At 49.7% G+C, this 25,113-nt stretch overlaps 2 protein-coding genes across 5 annotated transcripts in view; one reads left to right on the top strand and one right to left on the bottom strand.

Annotated features, from left to right (window-relative positions):
• Positions 1–773: 773 nt before the first annotated feature.
• DBI (diazepam binding inhibitor, acyl-CoA binding protein) lies at positions 774–6,287 on the bottom strand. The gene is made up of 4 exons (XM_056117603.1): positions 6,163–6,287; positions 5,107–5,224; positions 2,224–2,286; positions 774–1,046 (listed from the first exon to the last, which is right to left on the bottom strand). Exons 1-4 carry the CDS (start codon positions 6,169–6,171, stop codon positions 973–975), a joined length of 264 nt encoding a protein of 87 aa, XP_055973578.1. The 5' UTR covers positions 6,172–6,287; the 3' UTR covers positions 774–972.
• Positions 6,288–6,381: 94 nt separating this feature from the next.
• The window catches only part of CUNH2orf76 (chromosome unknown C2orf76 homolog), a 55,861-nt gene continuing 37,129 nt past the window's right edge, over positions 6,382–25,113 (top strand). Inside the window, exons 1-2 of one of the 4 annotated variants that reach the window (XM_056117598.1) lie at positions 23,246–23,275; positions 23,685–23,722. In XM_056117598.1, the coding sequence (XP_055973573.1) occupies positions 23,254–23,275; positions 23,685–23,722 (60 nt within the window). In that variant the 5' untranslated portion in view covers positions 23,246–23,253. Of the gene's footprint in view, positions 6,452–7,085; positions 7,134–23,245; positions 23,276–23,684; positions 23,723–25,113 lie in introns of those variants that run through there. The other 3 variants (XM_056117601.1, XM_056117600.1, XM_056117599.1) reach the window with 3 other exon arrangements.

The following is a 25,113-nucleotide window of genomic DNA, read 5'->3' as shown; positions in this document are numbered from 1 at the left end:
CTCCCTGCTGTCCCTGTTTCTGTTACACTGCAGGTCACCGTAGGTGAGGTGGGCATCTGAACTCGGGAGAGCCGTGCTGGGCTGCTTTTCTGGGGTGATGCTGGACTACATCCAAGATCAGAGCTTTCACTTTTCCTTCTTCTCATTTCCAGCTCTGCCGCCTCCTCCAGGGCCAAGCTGCTTTGTCCTCTGCACCCCCTGGGTCTCCCCATGTCCGATCAGCCTTCTCTCCACTGAGCATTCTCACCCTAGGCTCAACGCCGGCCTGCCCAGCTGTTTTGGCCACACTCCCATGGGAGTTCCAGGAATATGGTCATGGTATAGGTCATCTCTGACTCCAGGCTCTACTCTGGCCTGTTTGCTTTGGAACCGTGGACTAACTGAATCTCATATGAAATCTCGAATGTGTGCCAACTCTGCTTTCCTCAGTGCACAAGGCCAGAGGGGACAAGAAAGAGGTGTGCAGCACCTGCAGGCTCAGGCAGCCTCCTGGGTTGTGGTACTGGGGAGAAGGAGAGGGAAAGACCACTCCTAAAATCTCTCCGGGGGCTCAGGACACTGGCACAGCAAGCATTTTGCATGTATGAGACCCTGGGTCCTTGGTACCAACACACACACTCACTCACTCACACACACACAGACTCACTCACACACAGACACACTAAAATCACTCTAGTTGATAAAAACTCAACCAATTCTTGAAGAAAAGGTAGAGAGAGAGAGAGAGAGAGAGACTGAAACAGAGTCAATTATTTTCCATATCACCAAAAGCATTAAGTAGCAAATGTACTTTTAATAATCTACAGATAAAAACTACTTTGCAAAGGCTGCTTCAGTCCCTACTCTGCAGAGTCTGAAGAAGTTGGTTAACCGGTTATTTTCATTATTTCACTTCATCCGCAGTATTAGAAAAACGAGGCGTTATAAAATTATGTCGAGATGAAATGTGTGGCTGGCAGCCAAACCCAGTCCTTATATTCCATATTTGCCCTTGAGCTCTTCTACTTTTTCAACGTAGGCTTTCATGGCACTGTCCTTGGAAGTCCCTGGAGGGAAGCAAGAAGTTCACAGGTCAGAGGGGAGGCAGGGCTGACCGAGAGCCTGTCGGGCTTGTGGGCTGACAGTGAGTGGCAAACGACTGGGCGGCTCCAGACAGGCCCAGACCACCGCAGGGAGCTGTGGTGACTTCGGGGCACTTGACTCTTGCCATGAGTTTGTGCCCACCGTGTCTTTCTCTGTGAGTTCCTGGAGTTACCTCCCGGAGTGGCTGAGCAAGCAGCATCAAGACAAAGCCAGGCACCTTCTTCTCCCCAGAGAGAAGATTCCAGAACTCTTAAGCACAGGCAGGAGAAAGAGGCAACTCACGGCCTCCTTGCTATGATATGGGACGCAGACTCCAGCCAAGATTGCGACCCTCCTCCCCCGCCCCCCCGCGGGCTCTCACTCCCAGACACACTGGGAGTCCAGGCATGTTCTGAGCCCTGGACAGCACGCAGGGCCGGAGAATGGTGTGGAAGCACCCAAGGAAAACCGAGAGGCTGGCGGGCATTCCCCCTCCAGTTATCTGAGAATCCCAGGAGTGTCTTTATTGTATTCTGGCCCCTTCTGCATTCAAGGGTTTCTTATTTGCAGTAAGACAGAGGGCCTATTCAGAAACCAGCCAGCCAGAGCACAAAGCCGGCAGGCGCTTTGGTGCCAACTGTGAGGTCTCGCTACGGCAGGTGGCACATGATTAAGATGGTGCCAGGACACTTCCTGGCTGCTGTTCTTTTGCCCGGAATCACTTCATTTTCTGGGCCTGTGTTGTCCAGCCCGGCTCACATGAGCTCATTCCTTCGTTCATGTAGCTCTGGGTGGGAGGAGCGGGAGAGGGCTACTTGGGCCGAGGAGTCACTGCCTGGCCTTGTGGGGAAGAGGTGGGGTGGGTGGGAAATCACCCTTCACCCTGAACACACACAAAGGCCCTGCTGATTAATATCGCCCCCCTCCCCCCTCCAGTCTGCTGTTTTAGTGGTCTGTCCACTCCAGAGGATGACTACTGTAAATAGGGTAGGGAGAAGAAGTAGGTGGCTGGGTCAGGCCCCCTCTCCTGGCACAGGCTAAGCTGGTTTCCAGCATGTGCCTCACAGAAGCTCCGTTTTCTCTCCTCTTCTCTAAGAATTCACTGTGAAGAGCATTTCCGCACTGGCTTCACCCACCAGGAGAAATGATCACAACCGTTACCTTTCAGCCCGTTCCAGGCATCCCACTTGGCCTTGCCTTTGAAGTCCAACATGCCAGGCCGCTCTGAAACAAGGAGAAGAAAGATATCAGAGCTGCCTCCAGGTGGGAGGAAGAACTTTATTACCCTCCTGGCTATGTAAAGCATCCTGTATTATAGCTACGTCTCCTGGACTCAGTGGCACAATCAGCTAGTACTCAGAATCAGCTATACTCGACCTTCAGAAAGGTGGATGTACAGAAACCCAAATGAAACGTCTCCAAAATAGAGAGGAAACCTTATTCCTTTTTTTTTTTTTAAGTTTTTGCTTAAAAAAAAAAACTTAAAAAACTTTTGCTTACTTTTACACCCAAAAGTAAGCTCAGGGCTTACTCCTGGCTCTGCACTCAGGGATCACTCCTGGAGGGGCTCAGAGGACCATACAGGATTCTGGAGAATGAATCTGGGTCAGTTGTGTGCAGGGCAAGCACCCGATGATACTATTTCCACCTTATGGCCCCGTGGAAACACTTACTATCGGACAATCCTGCCTTACAACTTAACTCTGAATTTCCTCCTTCTAAAGACTGCACTCTAAGAAGTACCACATCCACCGTCCACAAGGCCTAGATTTCAAACCTATAAAGCCAACTTCTCAAAGTTTCTCTTGAAGTCTGGAGTCCAGCCACCTCATTTCTCTCCCTCATACGTTACTTTCAGTTATTTTTTTCGGGCTCCCAAGCAATGCTGCAGAGTCTGGTGGCCATGTGTGGGGACGCTCAGCCAACTGGGATAGATCGTCCAAGGCTGGGGTCCAGAGATGTGGTACCACTTGGGCTACCACTAGGGGTCCATGTGATGCCAGGGATTGAACTTGGACTCTTGTGCACACAAGGTCCCAGATCCCAGAGCAGTCTCCCCGGCCCTCCCTCATGCATTTTGAGATCAGTTTCCTACACCCCTTCCGTCCACTCATGTGCATGCCCCATTAAAAGACCAAACCAAACTGTTAGCCTATATCTGAGTATGCGGGAGTGTTTTCCCAAGGGCACACTTTTCTAGGGGCTATCATAATTTTGTCCTCATCGACTGGTTTCGGTTGCAGTTGGGACAAGCACTCACCACTTACTTCCTTGATGTCCCATTTCCTTGCCATGCTGACAGCCAACCCTTAGGGTAGCCATGGTGCACCCACAGCCCAGGTCATGGTGTCTGGGGAAGTTCAGTCTCCCTCAACCCTTTCTGGGAGGTGATCCTGGGAACACCTGAGGGGCCGCCCACACCTGACTCAGCATTAGAATCTAGAGTCCCCTTGGTGACCATGGAAGTAGGGCCATGTTTCAGTGTCCAATGCAGGGACCACTTGCTCTAGGTGGTCACTGAAAACCTGAAATGTGACCTGTGTGCCCACGGACTGAACTTCTGTTTATTTTTTAGAGGGCAGTGGGGCGGGGGATTGATTGGGCCACACCAGGAGGTGCTCAGAGCTTACGCAGGAATTACTCCTGGCAGTACTCAGGGGCCCATTTGGGATGCTGGTGATGAAACTAGGGTCAGCCGCGTGTGAGGCAAGGGCCCTATGTTCTCTATTATTGCTTCAGCCCCCAAATTTCTGCCTTAATTTCCCTGCACTGCATTCAGTTGAAATCAAGCATGCCTCATGGGACTAGTGGGTGTCACACTCCAGGGCAGGGAGCAGCCCCGGAGGGCAGAGGTCCTGCGCAGGCCTTGGCAGGGTCAGTGCTCAGCTCCCCACACTCATGTAAGCATCTCTGCGAAGGCAGTTTGGCAAAAAAGCATCTTGACTCCTCTGGCCACCCAAACCTCACATCTCTGTGAGAGAGCCGTTCAGAAGCTAAGTCGAAAACTCCCCTTTGCCACAAGGGCTTTCTCAACTAGGTCTTCTCTGAGCCTGCACTGGGTTTGGCGCTGCCTGTGATCCTTCTTCGCTCTAGGCAAAGTGTGTCTTTGCTTCCAGCTGGCTGGCATCCAGCCCGCTGCTCCACACTCCACACCAACTGCAACGAATCGGGGATCGTGCCTAAGTGCCGGAACAGGGCTGGGGAGTGGGGATGGGGTGAGGGACCACCTACTTCCACACTGCCATGGCTACCCACCTGGGTCCTTGCAAATACCCCACTGTGAACTGTGTAACTGTCTGCGTATGCACAGAGTTCCAAGGACTTGAGCAGAATGAAAACGAGTCGAGGCGAGAAACATGGTCATCCGGATTACGGTGGTCCGAATGGTGCCCTCAAAGTTTATACCCAGGCTTCACGTCAGGGCATGATGAGTGTGGAGCACTTCCCAGGAAGTGTCCCGGGAAGCTGCTTTGGCTTTGATCCTGCCCATCTGGGGGCAGCTCCCAGGTGGCTCCATAAGGACAGAGTGGAGAGTTGGGAGCAAGTCTCTTTCAAGCCTGTGGGTGGCCCCTGTTTGTAGGATCTCAACTAGGAAGAAACCACTGGGTGATAATGAATAACACCCTTCCAATACTAGGACTTGGGGGCCGGAGCGAGAGTGCAGTGGGTGAGGCACTCGCTTTGCACACTGCTGACCCAGTTTCAATCCGAGACCCCTCATCTCGGTTCCTGAGCCCCACTGGGAGTGACCCCTGAGCATTGTCGGCGGGTGGTGCCCGGACATACAAAAAACCCCAACAAAACTAGGACTTGAGTTCTCCTACTTGAAACGCCAAGAAAACCAATAACAACACAGAGTCTGCGAACACTAGGCCGGAACATAATTCCAGCGCAAAGCCCGGGGAACTCCACCACCAGCCCCCCTCGCCACGACCTGCCAGGAGCAACTCCCCACAGTGGGTTTCATGAGGGAGATTCCGGCACACCGACAAGGTCTGGCTCTTCTGCTGTGATGAGCAGAGGCCCAGCTGGCCCGACATTCACCTGTATTCACGTCACCCACAGTTGCCTGCTTGAAATGGCTGTAGATGAACAGCATCTCCTCGTCGGTGGGCTTGGATTTGAGGTTCTTCACCTCCTCGGCAGCCTTGTCGAACTCAGCCTAGAGAGGCGAGAGCAGAGTTCAGTAAAGGAAAGGAGGGACTGGAAAAGTGTAAGTGGGGGTGGGGAGGGGGGAGCGATCAAGTGCATCCCCCATCCCACAATACACTGAGTGGCTAGAAAGAGTTCACGGGGGGAAAAAAAAGTTGCAGGAGCACATTCACTCCCTAGATGAGCAACTTAGTTTCGGGCGCTTTCCGCTGACCACGCACCGCGCCAACACCAAGCGTTGGAGATTGCGGCCGCACTTCCTAGGGGAGGGGTGCGGTGGTGTGTGTGTGGGGGGGTGGGTGGGTGGGTGGAAAGCAGCGTCCCTCACTGCCCGGTCACCCCACTGGGCCCGATCTGGGTCTCCAGTCCAGCCAGGCGAGCACAGCGCGTTCCAGGAGACACCAGCACGGGCGCGCCGTGGTGCCAGCGGCTGTCCCTTCCTCCAGGGGCTGCTGCGGTGTCCAGCGCTCGCTGACCTCTGTCCCCGTGCCCAGATCGCAGAGAGGCGAGAGGAGCCAGAGGTCAGGTTCGAGCAACTCGGCCCCAGAAAAGCGGCACAGTCGAAGAGCAGGACCCCCCTTCCTCCCCTCCCCCAGGCCCCCAGCTCCTCCGCGCCCGTTCCGCACTCAGGACTCCTGGCGTCCACTTCCCCCTGGCCGCCAAGCTCGGCGCTGGCCGCCCCGCTTCCCCGCGCCGCGCGGCGCTGCCCGTCCAGCCCTTCCTTCCGCCCCGGGGGTTCCGATCGGATGCTCGACTCCCCCTCCCGCCGCGCCCCCAGCCCCGTTACCCCGCGGGGCTTGCAGAAGTCCACGCTCCCCGTTAAGCGCGACTCTCCCGGGCGGCGGCGGACGGCGGTTCCAGCTCGGGAAGTCGCGCTCCCAAGGCGGTCCCGGGCTGGACGCGGGTCCCCGGGGGTCCTGCCCGCGGCCCGCGGGGCGCGCGTCCTACCTGGGACATGTCGGCGGGCGGCGGGGGCTCCGGGGTGGACGCCGGCGGAGAGGACAGCGCGGGGCAGGGTTGCAGCAGCAGCAGCAGCAGCAAAGGCAACGGCAGCGCCTTTAGGGGAGCGGCCGCGGCGGGCAGAGGCGGCTCGCGCGAGCGGGGAACGGCCAATCAGACGCGCGCTCGACGCGAGCAGGGGTGTGTCCAGCGCCCCGGCCCTGGTCAGCGCCGCCCGGGCCCACGTGGGCTCGCGGGCGCAGGCGCGGGGAGGAGCCGGAGGGGACGCCGGGAGCAGGTGGGGCAGCGCGGAAGGCGGGCGCGCGGGCCGCGGGTGGCCGGGGTGGGCCGCGGCGGCCAGGGGCCAGGGGCCAGGGGGCAGGGGGCCAGGGGGCAGGGGGCCAGGGCCGAAGGGCAGAAGCTTGAACACTTGTTCAGTCTCGGGCCCGGCGTGACGATGTAGGAAGTTGCACTTTGGGCCAATCGGACCAGTTAACCCCCCGGGCGGAGGGGAGCGCGCGTGATGCTTCTTCTTTTGGGGGGTCCCTAGCAGAGATCCTCGGGGCAGGATCCCTAAAAAGCAGCGGGACGGTGGAAGCTGACACAGTCCCTGGAGAGGCAAAGGCCTTATCTCTCTCTCCCTCTCTTTTTTTTTTGTTCGCTCTGAGCTGGTACTGGGACCTGGCCCGGGTCTGAGCCTGCAGTTTTGGGTGCGCTTTTCTTTTGGGGGGCTTGGGGTGAGGTGGGGGTGTGGCCTGTGTTCCCATCTGGGTCACCCAAGGTAGCATCAGTGTCTGGTCTTTGACCTCACAGTCTTCTTGACCTGAATTAAGGGCCCGGCAAACATGTGATAAATGAAGGACTGCCTCAAGTCACGAATAGTTCACTGAACTCTGGTCACTTGCGCTGCTGGGCAGGGGGACTTTTGAGAGGACAACAGGACAGAACAAGTCCGTTGATTTCTGCAACCTAGAGTGGACGTAAGGAGTTGATGGGCTCAGTAAAGGCTTTGTTAGGGCCTAAGAAAATCGGAAGTGGGGAGGTTTGGGGAAGCTGATATGGAGAGAGCCGCTTAAAGGGAGGATAAAGGGACCTGGGAGAGGTGCTTGCTTTGCAATGCAAGGAAATAAGCATTGCATGATTCCTGGAGCTCGTAGCAAAAAAACAGCAGCAAAAACAAGGAAGGAGTGGGGCCAGAGAGATAGTTCATGGGTAGGGTGCTAGCCTTGCATGCAGCCAACCACGGTTCGATCCCTGGCATCCCGTGTGGTTCCCTGAGCACTACCAGGAGTAATTATGAATGCAGAGCCGGGAGTAACCCATGAGATGGCAGGGTGTGCCTCTTCACCAAAATGAGGGAACATTCCTATAGAAATAGTTAATTGTTATTAGGGACTAAGGGAAAGAGAAGAGGAGAATGCAGTAGGTAAAAGCTAGGTGTTGGTTGCAGACCTTGTTCTTTAGCTTTTATTCCCAGGTGGGGCGTCATCAGAAGGTTTTGAACAGAAGCTGATGAGGCCAAGGTGGTGGACAGATCTTGAAAGTGACGAGGCTGAGGTGACGGCAGGTTTTGAAAGGCTGTTAGGGGCTGGACAGGGAGTGCAGAATGGATGGGTGGAAGAGTTTGGGAGCATTTCAAACAGACTAAGAGGAGAACGAGAACGGTCTGGCAGTGGTTACTAGGAGCTGGGTGGGGTGAAGGAATTGACAGTTTTTGGAAGATCATTGACCATGGTCATTTGTCTTCCGTTCTGCTTGAGTTTATCTATGTGAACTACATGGACTCATCCTCCCCCCGCCCCTGCCCTCGACCCCCACATACAGTTGATCACTGTGGGTGTATTGAAGGAAAGACCAGATGGAATCTTTCAGGTCTAACTTCCTAACTTAATGTAGATTAAACTTTATAAAATTCTTGGTAAGACGTGAAACTGGAATAGCAGTGAATCTTAGGGCAGGCCAGAAGAGCAGTACATCAGGTAGGACACTTGCCGCGCACATGGCCGACCTGGGTTTGATTGCCAGCACCTATATGGTCTCCTGAGCACTGCCAGGAGTGATGCCAGGTGTGGTCCAAAAAACAAAGTAAATACATGAATTTTGTTCATGACTAATTCTGATTGAGAAAACAAAGCCAAATTAGCTACATCTCAAAAGTTACATTTGGGGAATTTATATCTGATGTGAAAGATGTGGGGTTTCTTCCAAAATGACAATTCAGGGTTTTCTTCTAAGGTTCTGGTGGTTCCTGAATTTGTTTTTGCTCTAACATCTAGTGCTTACAATTTCTTAGCAGAAATTCTGAAGACGGTTACCCAGGGGGGTCACTTTTTAAAATTTTTTTAAATTTTAATTGTTTATTTATTTAAATTTATTTTAATTTTTAAAAAAATTGAATCACAGTGATATACACATTTAAAAAAGTTGTTCATGACCGAATTTCAGTCATACAATGTTCCAACACCCGTTCCTTCACCTGTGTACTTTTCCCACCACCAATGGCCTCAGTTTCCCTCCTGCCCAACACCCCCCCCACACACACCCCTCTACTCCCTGTCCCACTGCCTGCCACTATGGCAGCACCGTGGCAGGCACTTTCTCTCTCTCTCTCTCTCTCTCTCTCTCTCTCTCTCTCTCTCTCTCCTTTTGGGTCTTATGGTTTGCAATACAGATAATGAAAGATTATCAGGTATATCCCTTTACCTGTGCCCTTCACTCCCCACACACTCCTTTTTTTTTTTTTCTTTTTGGGTCACACCTGGCTATGCACAGGGGTTACTCCTGGCTTTGCACTCAGGAATTACTCCTGGCAGTGCTCAGGGGACCATATGGGATGCTGGAAATCGAACCCGGGTCAGCTGCATGCAAGGCAAATGCCCTACCCGCTGTGCTGTCTCTCCAGCTCCGCCCCCACCTCCCCCCCACGCTCTTGTGGCAAGCGTCTAACCATTGACCTGACGTCCTGGCCCCTGTTTCCCCTCATATATATTAATATACATAATATTTCTGTTATATTGTAGGTGGGTCACTTTTGCAGTCACATGCATCTCCCAGTCAGTAGTAGTTCTTGTTTTTTGATTTTGGTCATGCTGAGCTTCAAACCCAGGGCCTCACACAGACAGGCATGCACTCTTACCACTGAGTCACACCCCTGGCCCTAGCATCAGTAGAGTTTTTTTGGTTTGTTTCTGGTGTTTTGGGCCATACCTGGAGACACTTAGGTGTCACTTCAGCGTGCTGCTTGGGGGAACGTGCAGAGCTGGGGATCAAACCCAGATCTGCCTGCAAAGTCCTCTGAGCCGTTTCCCCGTCCCTCTGCCCTTCTGGTCTTCCCTCTCTCTCTCCTCTCCCCTCCCTACCCCTCCCCTATCTTTCCCCTCCTCTCCTCTCGTTTCCCTCTCCCTCTCCCTTCCTTTCTTTCCCCTCTTTTTCTCAGCCTTTCCCTCTCCTCCATTCCTTTCCCTTCCCTCCCCCTTTCTTCCCTTCATTCCTGTGTCAGGAATCGAACCCAGGGTCTCACAGGTAGAGGCATGTGCTTTCCTGCTGCACCTGTCACTCTGGCCTGTCAGCAGGTTACCTTGTTGTGTTTAGCACTTGTGAAAATATTAGACACCTCTGGAAATGTAATTTTCTTTATTTTCCTTAGAGATTGGTATGGAGCGATAGCACAGTGGTAGGGCGTTTGCCTTGCGCACAGCCAGCCCGGCTGAGCCGGGTTTGATTCCTCTGCCCCTCTTGGAGAGCCCGGCAAGCTACTGAGAGTATCTCGCCTGCACGGCAAAGCCTGGCAAGCTCCCCATGATGTATTCGATATGCAAAACACAGTAGCAACAAGTCTCAAAATGGAGATGTTACTGGACCTGCTCGAGCAAAATCGATGAACAACGGGAGAACAGTGACAGAGAGATTGGTATGACTGCATTTTTAACTGGAGTTAGTCACATTGTAGGAAACAAGTTATTTATTTATTTATCATTTTCTGCTTTTTGGGTCACACCTGGAGATGCATAGGGGTTACTCCTGGTTCTGCACTCAGGAATCACCCCTGGTGGTGCTCAGGGGACCATATGGGATGCTGGGAATCGAACCTGGGTTGGCTGCGTGCAAGGCAAATGCCTTACCTGCTGTGCTATTGCTCCAGACCCGGAAACAAGTTTTTTAAAGCTTCCAACTAGATAGTTTGGATAAGGAGCATCTTGACCTCTGTAGCACCACATGGCCTGAGTATAAAGTAGAGCACAGGGAAGAAAGGCAGTTTGTATTACCAGACCATTTTGCAGTTAGATCTTTTTTTTTTCAGGAAGCAGAAGAAATAGGATTATCAAAGCAGAGGAGGCAGGAAAATGCAAGATCATATGGTTAACCGTTTAATATCAGGAACGAAGAAGTGTGTCACTAAGGCAGCCTATCCCCATGTCTGATAAGAAGATACTAGCTCCCTGCCTCAGAACTGGTCTTGACCTTAAAATGCTAGCATCTGACCACCTTAGGTTTCAACAACTTTGTCATAGTTCATTTTGCCAGCTTATTATCAATAAAGGGCTATAGCAATAATGCAGCGAGTAGGGCCTTTGTCTTGTGCGCAACCTACCCAGGTTTGATTCCTCCGTCCCTCTCGGAGAGCCCGGCAAGCTACCGAGAGTGTCCCGCCCACAGGGCAAAGCCTGGCAAGCTCCCCATGGTGTATTCGAGATGCCAAACACAGTAACAACAAATCTCACCTTGAAGACATTACTGGTGCCCGCTCGAGCAAATTGATGAACAGTGCAGTGCTACCGTAGGAAACAAGTGTTTGAAATTAGCCTGGCAGTCTCTAGTGTAAGTGCCACTTGTTTGGAGTACACTAAACTTTTTTCAGAAGGAAAAAAGGTTTTTTTCCCCACATCGTGGTATTTTTGTTGTTGTTGTTGTTGAGGTAAATCTAGGAAAGTTGCTTCAAACAGTTGAAGAAACTAGTTTATTGGAATCATTGGAGAGGATAGTGGACTCCAAGGCAATACTGCGTACAAAATGCTTCACAAGAAAGGGTTCATCCCAGACCCGATTTCATAATAGCGGAAGGCATGCTCTTTGACCTATTTTTCTGTGTCCCTCCTGTCCCCAGTGATCCTTTGGCTAAATGCCACCTGGGGCAAGGCCACTTTACCTCCTCCCTTTGTCACTTTACTTTTCCAGGGCCTGGTCAGGTCCCTGAACGGTGTGAGTGTGGGTGCAGGCGCAGGAAAAGGTTGAGGTGTGCTTCCCCCAGGACTTAGGCTGGCATCCAGTTTCTAACAGAAAAGAAGTATGCCAACAAGCCAGCATATGAGCTTTTAATTTTGAGAAGTGAATTTTGGAGTTAATTTGGGGCCAGTGGAGTTAATAAGAATTTGATTTTCATCCAGAATGGGCTTCTGATGACGGTTTCCCGTTCTTGATGCAGGCTGCGTCCCGTGCTCGTTCCTTTTGCGGGCACGTCCCCCTGCAAGGCTCGCTTTTCCTCCGGCAGTCTGGCAGAGAATGGGGGAGCAGCTGACACACCAACTTGCTCTTTGTGCCTGGCTAGAGACTCCGTGGGCATTTCATGTCCAGGATGTGAGGGTTGGGGCCAGTATTTTCTAGGAGGGATAGAAGAAATCCTTTGTGAGAGGCATGTTCTCTTGGGGGTGGGGCGTTGGGGTCCTCTCTGCTTTGGAAGCTGGATTTTTAAAAAATTAGATATTTACACAGTATTCGAAAGGAAATTATTCCTGAGCAATGCGAGGTCCTTGGCTCTGTTTACATCCTTGTATGCACTGATCACACCACAGGTTTTTTTTTTATTTTTTGTTTGTTAGTTTGTTTTGCCTTTTTTGGTGACACCCAGCATTGCTCAAGGGTTATTTCTGGTTTTGCACTCAGGAATTACTCCTGGCGGTGCTTGAGGAACCATATGGGATGCTGGGGATTGAACCTAGGTTGACCGTGTACAAGGCAAACACCCTACCTGCTGCTCTTTCGCTCGGGCCCCACAGTTATTTTATCTGCATTTAAATTCACCCTTTGGTAGGAGCCCCTTCCTCTCAAATAAGCCATGGAGGAGAGGGACTGCTCTGTATAGGTCCAGTGCTCTATCTTATTTTTTTTTAAATTTTTAAAATTAAAAAAAAATTTTATTGAATCATCATGAGATAGTTACAAGTTTTCATGTTTGGGCTACAGTCACACAGTGATCAAACACCCGTCCCACCACCAATGCACATTCCCCACCACCAATATCCCCAGTATACCCCCCCTTTCCCACCCTCCCCCTTAGTGACTGGCACCTTTTAGGCCCCCACTGAATGAAGCAAGTGCTCTTCTCTATTTGAAATGTATTCCTTCTGCTTCGCCGTGAACCTGGAAACCAATGAAGTGAATCAGAACTGAACGTGAAACTGTGGGCTTGAGGAAGAGAGAGGAAGAGAGAGGAAGTCTGATTGATACAAGGACTTTGTGGTTGTGCCACTTCTGACCCTGAGTACAGAACACCTGACAGATTAAGCAGAGAGGGGGAACCTGATGAGCCAGCCAGGCAGCCTCACCAGCCCTCCCACTTGGAACAGAGATCCTTCCGGTTGTACCTGGCCCCCACATCCTTGGGCTACTCCACTTCACTTACTGGGGCTCAGCATAAAGCCAGAGTGACAGGCTATTATAGTAACAGGCAAAAGCAGTTCTTGCCCAGTGGATGTGAATCGTAGCTTTAATACTAGGTTTCTTGCTATAAGCTAAACCTCTAATTTCTTAAAGTAACCTAATCATTAAAAAATGGACTACAGTTACAGCAAAGCTTTACTCAAAGGCAAAGGTTAGCACAATCACAAGTGATGAGTTGCATTCGTTTGGTATTTATTTTGCAGATTCTTGGAATGTGACTTCTAAGGCATGACTTCAGCAGAGCCAGGTGGAGACTCCTGTGTTTTTTTGAGGGAAGGAAGATTTGGGAAATGCTTCTGAGATAGGACTGGGGGAGATGGGCTCTGTTGGGAGGACCCTGTGCTTAGGGGAGATTGAGAGAGTAAGACAGTTAAGAGCTGGGGGTCTGGAAGTAGAAGGAACCGCCTTCCCTTTATTTGGGGGTGGGGGGGTGGCAAGCCCAGTGATGCTCAGGGATTACTTCTGGCTCTGCACTCAGAAATCACTCCTGGCAAGCTCCGGGGAACCATTTGGGATGCCTGAGAGTGAACCTGGATCGGCTGTGTGCAAGGCAAGAGCCTGCCTGCTGTAGTGTAGTTCCTGCCCTTCCCTTTTCTCTCTTTTCCCCTCCTTTGTCTCTTTTCCTTCTTGGGTGGTGTAACGGGTGAGAGAAGGCCTGGCAGCTGGTGGTCCTGAACTGCCCTGGTCCCCCTTTGTCCTCCCTTCTTTCTTGGGGTGTTCAGAGGACAGCAGCAAGTGGGCTGTGAGAAAGTGAGTCATACATGTGGGTGACTCGCATCTTTCTTGTTCTCTCCTCTCTCAGCCGTGTGTGTGCGTGTGGTCTACACTGGGTGTAAGGAAGGTAGAAGACTTTTTTTAGAACCGCTTGTGCAGAAGTTGCTCGTACACTGTTGTGGCCTATACTCTTTCTAGAAATACTTGTGATTGTGGGCAGGCATAATGAAATGTCCTGTGCAGATACTTCAGTTCATTACCAAAGTTCTTATTCAAGTTTATAGAAACGGAATCTTATTTTTGTGTGGTTTCTGGGCATAGGACCTAGGTCTTATGCGTGCAAAGCTTTTGCTTTGCCATTGAGCACCATCCCTTACCCTAAACAGAGCATTTCTGGGTTTTGGTGGGGACTCTACCCCAGTAATCATGGCTAAACCCAGTGGTGCTTGGGAGGCTATACATTGCCAAGGATCAAACCCAGGACCATCTCTGTGCAGGACATGTACTCTAGCCCTTTAAGTTATTAGTATCTTTTTCTCTTGAACTCTTCTAAAACTACATCTTCTGCATCTTAGCTCTTAAATTGCATGTGGCCAGAACTTGGTAAATTATTTGGAGCTCAGTGATAAATTTTCAAGTGAGTTCTCTTATTACCTGCCATCAAGAGAATCAAAATTATTAAACTCTGATGACAAATATTTTGGTAATTCATTTGGAGACAAAGTCTTTTTTTTTCTCATGTATTTTTTTCAGCCACACCTGGTGGTGCTCAGGAGTGACTCTTAGCTCTGTGCTCAGGAATTGCTCCCAGAGGCTATAAAGGGGACCTTGCAGTGCCAGACATCAAACCGTTGTTCCCCCACACAGATAATACTAGCTTTTTGTTTTGTTTTGGCCACACCTGGTGGTGCTCAGGGGTTATTCCTGGCTTTGTATTTAGGAATTACTCCTGGTGGTACTAGGGGGACCATATGGGATGCCTGGGATTGAACCTGGGTTGAACTCGTGCAAGGCAAATGCCCCACCTGCTGTACTGTCACTCCAGCCCTACATACTAGCATTTTTAGCTATCTCTCTGGTCTGGAGAAAAAGCAATTTAAAAAAATAAGAAAATGCTGTTTAAAACTCCTCATTATTTTGTGATAATTCTAGAATCATATGCAATTAAGAAATAGTAGAGACCCATAATTGAAATCCAAGCACAAAAATTTGTAAGTCTACAACTGTACCTCATAGTGTTTCACTAATAAAAATTAAAAAAAATATATATATATAGATAAACCTCCCCCCCCCCAAAAAAAAGAAATACTAGAGACCCTTGGACTGGAGTACAGTGAGTAAGATGCTTCTTGCCTTGCATGTGGCCGAGCTGGATTTGATCCCTGACACCACATGTGGTCCCCCGAGCCCCACTAGGAATGATTCCTAAACACAGAACCAGGACTAACCCGTGAATACCTGAGCAGCCAGGTGTGACCCCGAAACACCAAAAATAAAATAAATGTTAGAGATGTACTCACTGTTTGTTAATTCCAGTTACAGCAGTTTGCAATATTGTCCTGTGTTAATGCAGCACATCAACATGGGTGTGCTTAAGATACAGAACATTTCATCATCAAGGATCCCTTATGTTGCCACTAAACTTCATCAGTGTGCCAGGGACAAAGACCTTCAGTATCTCTTGGAGAAAGTGAGACTGGCCTCCCTTGAATGCTCCTCCTTCTGTGGGTAGCAGTGTAAGGGGAGGCGTCAGGGGCATGTGGCAGGGAAGGCACATTTGCTGTGGGTCCCAAAGGACCCGGTGGCCATTCATGGCTCAACGGAGTGAACTTTTCAATAACCCAAAGCTCTCGATGTGCATCACTCTAGCGCTGGGGATTCCTTGAGCCCGCAGCTAGAGCCTGGGGCCTGGACCTCCTGGTCGTGCTGACGTTGCTCTCTTGTCCGGTCCCAAAGAGAATGACCAACAGCACAGGCACTGCAGAGCAGCTGGTTTCAATCTTTCCTTTTGAGGTTTGTCTTTTATACATTAAGTCACTCTGGTTTTTTTTTTTTTTTGGGAACACCCCTAGCCGTACCCTGGGATCACACCTGGCAGGGCTCAGGGAACCATTTGTGGTATTTAAGGATCCAGTCCGGTAAGCTGCACGAAAGGCAAGTGCCTTTCCTGCTGTGCTCTATTTCCGGCCAGCATAAATTCACTCTTAACTCTCCCTAAGCCACCACTTGCACAAGAATCTTTGCTGCCTCATCCCAGGGGAACTTCTGTTTCTTAGGCCCATCGGGTCTTTGGCTTTCCTGTTCCATAAAGCTCTGCTTCTGTCCTTATCCTGTCTCTGTCATCAGCAACTGTGGAGAGCTGTGAGGAGTGAGACTTTTTTACCCTCCTCCAGTACTGTCAGCTCACCACAGTCCTGGGTGCTGCAGAAGAGAAGAGAGGCATTGACAGAGTCTAAGGAAAAGGATGACCATAGGCTTGAGCTTGGTGTGTTTCACAGTTTGTCCTGTTCTGCGCGTCCCACAGGGGGCAAGTGCAGAGAGTCTCAGCTAGACACAGCCCACACATAGCTCAGGTACAGCAGAAGCACCCCAACTGCAGGGAATCCTCATCTTCATGCTGGCAGCACTATAGTGCTACAGCACTGTCCTCCCGTTGTTCATCGATTTGCTCGAGCGGGCACCAGTAACGTCTCCATTGTGAGACTTGTTACTGTTTTTGGCATATCGGAAACGTCACAGGGAGCTTGCCAGGCTCTGCCATGTGGGTGGGATACCTTGGGAGCTTGCCAGGCTCTCCAAGAAGGGCGGAGGAATTGAACCTGGGTCGGCCTCGTGCAAGGCAAACACCCTACCCTCTGTGCTATCGCTCCAGCCCATGCTGCAGAAGACATAAAATTCCTGGGTCAGAGACAGAGAATTGAACCAACGTACCCCAAAGCATGAACTTCCTGCTATATCATTTCCTCTTGCCCTCCTACCCACAACTATAGAATTCCCCCCTCAGCTTAGCTTAACGAAACTCAGATAAAGGACTAGACTGTTTAGTCTTATCCCTGGGTTGGGGGTGGGGTGGCGTGATTTTTATTATAGTGAACAAATTTGATCCTTGGGAGGGAGATTAGCTTGCTGTTTTCCTAGCCTGTTTGCTAGACTCACATATTCTTGAAGAGATAGGGCAGAACAAAAACTGCTGGTGCCTCTGTTTGTTAGATTTGCAGAAAGCAGCAAGGGAGACCCGGGGAGAATTGTTTCTATGCCACTGCACATGCTAGGGTTAACATCCTAACTGCTGGTTTTCACTCAAGAAATGAGGATTTAAGGTTGGAGAGATAGTACTAGGGTTAGGGCTCTTGCCTTGCATGAGGCTGACACCAGTTCAACCCCCAGCATTACATATGTTTGTCCGAGCACCCCCAGGAATCACTCTTGAGCACAGAGCCAGGAATAGGCCCTGGGCATTACCACTGGGTGAGGGTCTTCTGCCAATCCTGGTCACAAATCACAGAAAGAGAATTTATTCCATGTAGCTTACTTAAGAAGGAAAATAAGTGGGGCCGGAGCTACGGGTAGGGTGCTTGGCTTGCACGTGGCTCTCCTGGGTTCAATCCCCTGCATCCCATATGGTCTCCCAAGCACCGCCAGGAGAAATTCCTGAATTCAGGGCCAGGAGTAACCCCTGAGCACCACCTGGTGTGGCCTAAGAAAGCAGAAGAATGAAGGAAAGTACGTGAAATATTCTTTGCAGATGGTTACATCGCTAACCCTCGGCTCACTCAACTGTTAAGAATAGTTCTCTGAGAGTCTTAAACCATTTTAAACAGAAGAAACAAAGATTCTGGATCTTTGTCTCAAATGAGAGGTCACAAGTGCAGGTCTGTGGGATTGTAGGTGCTGATTTGTTGGTAGTTCGCATACTTGGAGGGAACAGCAGTCAGTAGTTTGTTAGAAGTATGACACTTGGGCATGACAGGCTGGCTGCTTAATGTTATGCTGTTATATAATAGTGTAGTAATAACCTGGGGAAATATTGGTGGCATCAAGTTTTAGCTATTTATTTAGCCATTACATTTAGCTAATACTTATTTTGTAATTCCTATGCTATCTACGCATCAAGGGTGAAAGATCATATTTTTTTTCCTTTTTGGGTCACACCCGGTGATGCACAGGGCTTACTCCTGGTTTTACACTCAGGAATTACTCCTGGCGGTGCTCAGGGGACCATATGGGATGCTGGGAATTGAATCCGGGTCAGCTGCGTGCAAGGCAAATGCCCTACCCAATGTACTATCGCTCCAGCCTCCTAAAAATTGATCAGTTTTTAAACCTAGCTAAAAAAAAAAGTTGATAAGTTAATGCACTAAACATATCTTTCTGAAAACTTCTATCTTTCTGAAAACTTCACCTTTAAAAAGAGAATAAAATGATATTTTTCCCAATAGTGCGTTGATTTGAATTAAATTACTAAATTTTTGGAAGAAAAAGGCCAAGAGATTTTCTGACATCTATTCAGTTCTCCCATGGGGGTACTAGTTTATAAATTATACTTTTCCTCATGCCTTAAAAATTAGGCTTTTGAAAAAAATTTAAAACAAGTTCCTTTTTAAAATTTAAAACAGGTTCATTTTTCCCCTTTTATTATAATACTTGGCTCTTGGTATTTCATTGTTGCTTAAAATTATTATTAGAATAAATTCTTGTTCTCAGGAGTTAAAAAGAAACAAATCATGCTTTTAAAGTAGGCCAGGATAGATTAAAGTGGAAGCAGCATTTCGTATTTGGTCAATGTCTTAAATGTGATTTGTGATTTGATTATGCTTTGTCACTTAAGAAAAAAAAGCTGGACTGGACAGGTAGTACTGGGGTTAAGGGACTTACATGTTGCCAACACTGGTTTGACCCCCAGCTCTGCACATGGTCCCCCAAGCACTGCCAGGAGTGACCCTTGAGCATAGAGCCAGGAGTAGCCTCTGAGCACCACTAGTCATGACCCAAGTAACCCCCTAACCCTACCCAGGAAGTCTCTCTCTCTCTCTCTCTCTCTCTCTCTCTGTCCTGGGGAGCATTTCTGGGGGTGCTGAGCCCTGCAGGTAGGCATGATGGATTTGGTGCTTGGCACAGCTATGCAGAACTACGTGGGGTCCACCCGCATGGTACCACTGGTGTTTGGGGATTGGAGGTGGTTAGGCTTGTGCCAGGGATTAAACTCAAGGCTTCATACATGCCAGGCATGTGCTCTGACACATAAACCATCTCACGAGCCCTGTAATTTGTCATTCTCTCCGAACTCATTAGGAATTGTATAGGAAGGAGGATAGAGAGGTGGTACCGTGGGTAAAGGCACTTGCAGGCAGCAGACCTGGGTTCAACCCCTGGCATCCCATATGGTCCCTCCACGAGTGATCCCAGAGCACAGAGCTAGGAGTAACCCATGAGCACTGCTTAATGTGCCCCCCCCACCCCACCATCACTGTATCACTATCATCCCGTTGTTCATTGATTTACTCAGGCGGGCGCCACTAATGTCTCCATTCGTCCCAGGACTGAGATTTTAGCAGCCTCTCCTTGTCTTTCCCAGTGCTGCCCTGTTGGAGGCTCTTTCAGGGTCAGGGGGATGAGACCCGTTATTGTTACTGGTTTTGGCATATCGAATATGCCACAAGGAGCTTGCCAGGCTCTGCTGTGTGCATGGGACCCTCTCCGTAGCTCGCTGGGCTCTCTGAGAGGGACGGAGGCGCTCCAGGAAAAACTGTCTCTTTCTTCCAGGTTCTTTGTTTTATAGTCTCTGGATCTTGGCCATTGATGAGATCACATGGTGCCGGGGGCAGTTTGTAGGTGTGACAGCTGAACTTCTGGAAAACGGGGTATCTGAGTGGAGGAGGCCCAGTCCCGATCTGCGCAGGCTTGGAGACCTCGGCCCTGAGTCCTGCATACCTGGGTTCCTCTGCTGGTTCCTTCATGTGTGAGGCTCGTCCGAGCGTGTGGAGAGTGGCCTTGAGCTTGGTTGTGGCTGGGTTCTGGAGGTTTTCAACTGTTGGCAACTGTCGGGGTTCTGCTTGGGGTGGGGAGGGAAACTCAGCCCAGCCCCCTCCGAGGGCCCCGGTAAAGACGGCCTGATGCCGGGCAGGGGCAGGGGGTTCTGCCCATTCCACCATAAAAAAAAATGGCGTTTCTTGTTCCCATCCTGGCCTTTATCTTTTGTTGTTTTGTTAAGCTGAATGTTTTGATGATAGTAGTAGATAGGATCTACTCCATTGTGACACTCTCAAGGTGTGATAATCAGAACTGTTTAAAGAGTTAATGATTTTCATCTTCGTAGAACTATCTTTTGTTGTTCAATTTGTTTTTAGGCCACAGGTGGTGATGCTCAGGGTTTACTCCTAGCCCTGAGCTCAAGAGTCACTCCTGGCAGTGCTCCGGGGATCATATGGGATGCCAGGGGTCTAACTCAGGCTGGCCCAGTGCAGAGCAGGCACCCTCCCTGTTGTGCGTCTCTCCAGCCCCAACTTATCTTTGTTACTTTTATTTTCACTCTTACCTCTTTTTGATCCCCTGAAGCGGTGCACAGGAAGCCCTGAGGGCTGTTCCTCCCACAATTCCCAGCCACTGGGCTGGCTGGTGGGTGCTGTGGACCGCCAGAGCCTTCCTGGCTGTGCCCAGGGGCCCCTCAGAGATGTGCAGGATTCCACGGGGTGCTGGAGAATGAGCCGTGGGCTCCCCCACAGAGCATGCACTACCGCCTTGGGGTCATCTTCTTGTCCCCCAGAACGTTTCTTTAAGCTGTAGGGAGCCTGAAGTCGGCACGGAGGGATTTCAGGAATATGTGTGTCTTGTCTTAACCATGGTGCCGGGCACTGAGCTTTTATTTTGTGTCTGGTACTGTTCCCATTTTGCAGGGCCTTGCATGTGGCAGAGCATGTGCCTTACTGCCGAGCCAGCCACCCTGTGTTTTTTTTCCTTGGAAGGAGGCCTCAGCTGTTTCTCAGCTCACCAGCTGCCCGCTCTGAGGTGGGAAGGGAGCCAGCTGGGGAGGGAGCGCGCTTGGATGCCTGCATCCTTGCATCTTGTTGTGGCTTTCTCTGACCAGTCCTTGCTCAACTCCCACCTTCCTGTTCACCCCCCTGGAGCCTGCACTTGAAGAAGCCGCCCCCGTGTGACCTGTAAGGACCAGGGGATTGTGGTCCAGGCTGGGGGGAGGGGCAGCGCTGGGCAGCACCCTTGGCGCTGGTGACTGCTCAGGGTTTCCGTGGAGTTTCTGTTTGTTTTGCTGGGAGAGAATGGGGGTGTGGGGGAGAGAATGAGGGGAATTTTTAACATGGATTTTCTGTTTTGCTGGGGGTGTGGGGAGACAGAGCGCGCGCGTGTGTGTGTGTGTGTGTGTGTGTGTGTGTGTGTGTGTGTGAGAGAGAGATTTCTACACGGACTTTTAATTTTTGGTCGTGTATGTGTGCTGTTTGGTTTTGTGTGTATTGGGCTGTGTGTGTGTGTGTGTGTGTGTGTGTGTGTGTGATTTCTACACGGACTTTTTGTTTTTGGTTGTGTATGTGTGCTGTTTGGTTTTGTGTGTATTGGGCTGTGTGTGTGTGTGTGTGTGTGATTTCTATACGGACTTTTTGTGTTTGGTTGTGTATGTGTGCTGTTTGGTTTTGTGTGTATTGGGCTGTGTGTGTGTGTGTGATTTCTACACGGACTTTTTGTGTTTGGTTGTGTATGTGTGATGTTTGGTTTTGTGTGTATTGGGCTGTGTGTGTGTGTGTGTGCTACTTTGTTTTTAATAGCGGGGATGGGAGGGATGGGAGGGATGGGAACAGGGCCACACATTGGAACTGTGTATCATAGCTCATAGTTGCATCCTCTGGACTGTTCGTTTGTTTTTCAGATTTCTGTTTTCCTTTGGATGTGACTTGCCCCCACCCCAGTTCATTATCTAAGCCTACTGGGTTAGATGCCATCTTCAAGGGAAGGTGGTCTGAAGCCGCTCTGCAGCCCTAGGCCTGTTAACATTTCTGTATATCAGTGCTGGGTCTCAGTGTTTCGTTCCCTGCATTTTTGGTTTAGAGACCTTCCTAAGCCTTAGGCTATGTCAAATGAACACACACACACACACACACACACACATACGCATGCACGCACACACACCCACACACACACACACATATATCTGGCTTTGACTAGAGATGAGGGGCTGTTGAAATGTCCTGTGTTCCACACATTTAAATAGATATTATTTTTGATCCTGGAGAAGGAAGGATTTTGGGTTTTTTTCTTTTCCACGCCTTGAGTGTTTTCATGGCCTCTGGAAAGCTCAGAGAGTCTCAATTCTCTGGCTGTGGGACAGGCCCCACGTGGCCTCGTGGCCTTGCAGAAGAGAGTTGAGACTCTCCCCAGCTGCTCAGCACTGTCCCAGCTGTCCGCCTATGCTGAGGTGCCGTGCGCCATGGGTGTTTCTAGGTATTTCAGACTGAGCCACACAGAGGAGAGTACAGCAAGTAAGGCACTTGATTTGCTTCTCAGGTTTGATGTTCAGCCTCCCATAGGGTCCCCCGAGCACCACCAGGAGTGATGCCTGAGTGCAGAGCCAGGAGTCAGCCTTGAGCGTCGCTGGGTGTGGCCCCCAGATAGAACCCAAACCACGCCACAGAGTCTTGATTCACTCTGGTCGCTTGCATACTAGCACCCGGAGCAGGACGCTTTAGTGTGGCTTGTCCTGGGCCAAGTGTGTTTGCTTTTGGTTCAGGGGACACACCCGGATGTGCTCAGGGCTTAGACCAAGTGGCACATGGGGGACCATACCGGGGTTCAAACCTGGGTCTGTGGCGGTGTGTCAGGCTAGAGCCCTGTTCTGCTCTGCTGTTGCTCAAGCCCTGAGCTGAGGTTTGAGTGTTCCCCTGCATGGTGAGATGAAGAGCTGGGGTGCTTGGAGTCTTGGGAGGGAAGCTGGGAGCAGAGAGGTGCGGCAGAGACTCTGAACCAGCTTGGTAGAGAAGCCGGGGCCGTCCTAGCTGCCGGAGCCACGAGTCCAAGACAGCCGTGGCGGTGACAGCAGCAGAGAGGCGGGGAGACACAGAGCGTGGGAGACTTGCCTGCCGGCTGGGACAAGTTCAAACTCATCCTGCGATGTGACCCACTTCTCCTGCTTTGGTGCTGTCTGCATTTTTGGATTTATTTGGTAATGCACTAAGTGTATTAGCAGTATAATGAGCCCTCTTTGTCTTTTACAGTGTAAGTAAAGGACAAGTTCTTTATTGTTTCATCATTACATCTCTCTCTCTCTCTCTCTCTCTCTCTCTCTCTCTCTGTCTCCCTCCTTTCATTTCTAAGTAATGGATCTAGCTTTGTTTTACAAATAACTTTTTGTTGATGCTTAACAAATACGACAGAAAAACGTAGCGCCAAATATAAAGGTAAATAACTGCGGAGCAATAACTTAATTAAAACACTCATATTGGAGGCTGGAGATACAGTGAAGTGGGTAAGGGGTTTGCCTTGCATGCACCTGAGCTGGGTTTATTTGATCCCTGGTACTGTATACGGTCCCCTGAACACCACCAGGAGTGAGCCCTGAACACAGAGCCAGGAGTGAGTTCCGAACATGGGCTGGGTGTGGCTACAAAACCAATCCAAGACCATGACATTGTTAACTGTTAAGTATTTTTGTTTCTCTCTCTCTCTCTCTCTCTCTCTCTTTCTCTCTCAGATGAAACAATTCTCTTGGCTTTCTATCCCTCAGAAATGCCACTGTTGTCAGCATTTGGTAAGCACGAAGCTTCATTCTGGATGCCTCTCCCCGGCCCTGAGGAGAACAGACACTTCCCCTCTTGCCTTTACAGTTGCTTGTATGTCAGAGCCTTGTCAGAGTTAGTTAGTATCTGTGGGTGGGGCCGTGGCTGCACAAGCCTTTTTTTTTTTAATGGGGTGACATAATTTATTTAAATAGTTCTTCATTGATGGGCATTTAAATAAATTCAATTTTTGGTCTCTTTGACAAACACTTCATTTAAAAAATCTTTCTTGAATATACATTATTGTGCACTTCTCATATGCCCTTTTTAATATAAAAAGTCTCCGCGTGTACAAAAATAGAATAGTATGAGGAGGTGCTAGTAAGACTGTTACAACATTCTGAAAAATGCACACTCTCAACATCGTGTTTCCTCTTTCAGAGTACTTGGACACAAACTCCAATCAGGTCATCTCATCAGTATGTGCTCTGCTTCTTCGTTTCTGTGTTGTACCTGGTCGTGCTCATGTTATTCCCAGCTCAGAGAACCATATGTGGTACTAGGGATTGAACTCGGGTCTTTTGCATGTAAGGCAAGTGCCCTATCTACTGTACTTTCTGGAATCTATTTTTTGTTTGTTTGTTTTTTGGGGGTTACACCCAGCAATGCTCGGGGGTTACTCCTCCCTCTTCCCTCAGGGATTACTCCTGGCAGTGCTCAGGGGACCATATGGGATGCTGGGGATTGAACCTGGATTGGCCACATGCAAGGCAAACACCTTACCTGCTATACTACTACTCCAGCCCCCTGTTTTTTTCTTTATTAAAGTTAAGGACATACTTTACTTTTTTTTATTATTAGTGAAACACCATGAGGTACAGTTGTAGATTTACAGTTTTTTGTGCATGGGTTTCGATTATACAATGATCAGATACCCATCCCTCCACCAGTGCCCATTTTCCACCACCATGGCATACTTTACTTTTTAAAGTAAAGGACTCTACTTTTTTTAAGTTAAGAAATCCAGAACAGAGAGATAGTTTAGGGGTTAAAGTGCTTGCCTTGCATGTGGCCAACTCTGGTTTGATCCCTGGCAGAGTATATGGTCCCCTGAGCACTGTCAGGAGAGATTCTTGAGCATGGAGTGAGGAGTAAGCCCTGAACACTTCTCTGGGTGTGGCCCAACTCTCCCGACCCCCACCCCTGCCGCCTTGTTTTTACATTGAGAACTCCAAAGTAATACTGTCAAACAGAATTAACATTAGTTTCAAATATAATTTAATTTTTGGGGTGGTGTGGGCATTGCACCCAAGGTTCTACCACTGAGCCTCCTCCCTCTAGTATAATGTGACTAATATGTGAAGCCATGCAACATTTAAATGTAGCATCTATCAACACAGCTCTTCCAAAGATCTCTTAAGTTATAACTCCCTCTCCCTTATTTCTCATGATATGCGTTAGAAAGACCACTTTATTTATTCACTGGAAGTTGTCTCATCTTCCTGATGGACATGTTCTTCCCCACACATTGGGGCCCCGAAGGCTCTCTGGGTAAGGTTGATGAGTCAGCTCTCGTGTTTGTCATCCCCAGGTGTTAGTCATCTGAAAATTTCTCATCTTCTGTCCATTGACTTTTCTTCCCTTTATGATCATTGCCTACGTTCATTACTTCACGAGGACTTTCAAAATGATGACTCCACTTTTGGTTTTGTGAGCATCATAGATCCAGGTGTATTTGTAAGAAATGAGCCAGAGAGTTCCTTTATGCCCTTATCAAAGCTTTTTGCAAATTTACTTCTCTTTGCCCGTTTCCCCCCACCAATTTAGAAGGATTCTCTGGGGTTAGAAAAAAACACTGAGACAGACTGTC

This window comes from Sorex fumeus, unplaced genomic scaffold (genome assembly GCF_029834395.1).
Source record: "Sorex fumeus unplaced genomic scaffold, SorFum_2.1 ptg000035l, whole genome shotgun sequence".
Taxonomy (NCBI): domain Eukaryota; kingdom Metazoa; phylum Chordata; class Mammalia; order Eulipotyphla; family Soricidae; genus Sorex; species Sorex fumeus.
The sequence above is the reverse complement of the archived record's forward strand: the minus strand, read 5'-3'. Positions and strand labels throughout refer to the sequence as shown.

Bases quoted from the DNA above. Each gene is read 5' to 3' on its own strand.
- DBI (XM_056117603.1), bottom strand. The intron at 2,287-5,106 runs GTGAATGTCGGG...TCCTTGTTTCAG, and splicing joins TGTGGGTGACGTGAATACAG to AGCGGCCTGGCATGTTGGAC. The intron at 1,047-2,223 runs GTAACGGTTGTG...GCTTCCCTCCAG, and splicing joins TGCCTGGAACGGGCTGAAAG to GGACTTCCAAGGACAGTGCC.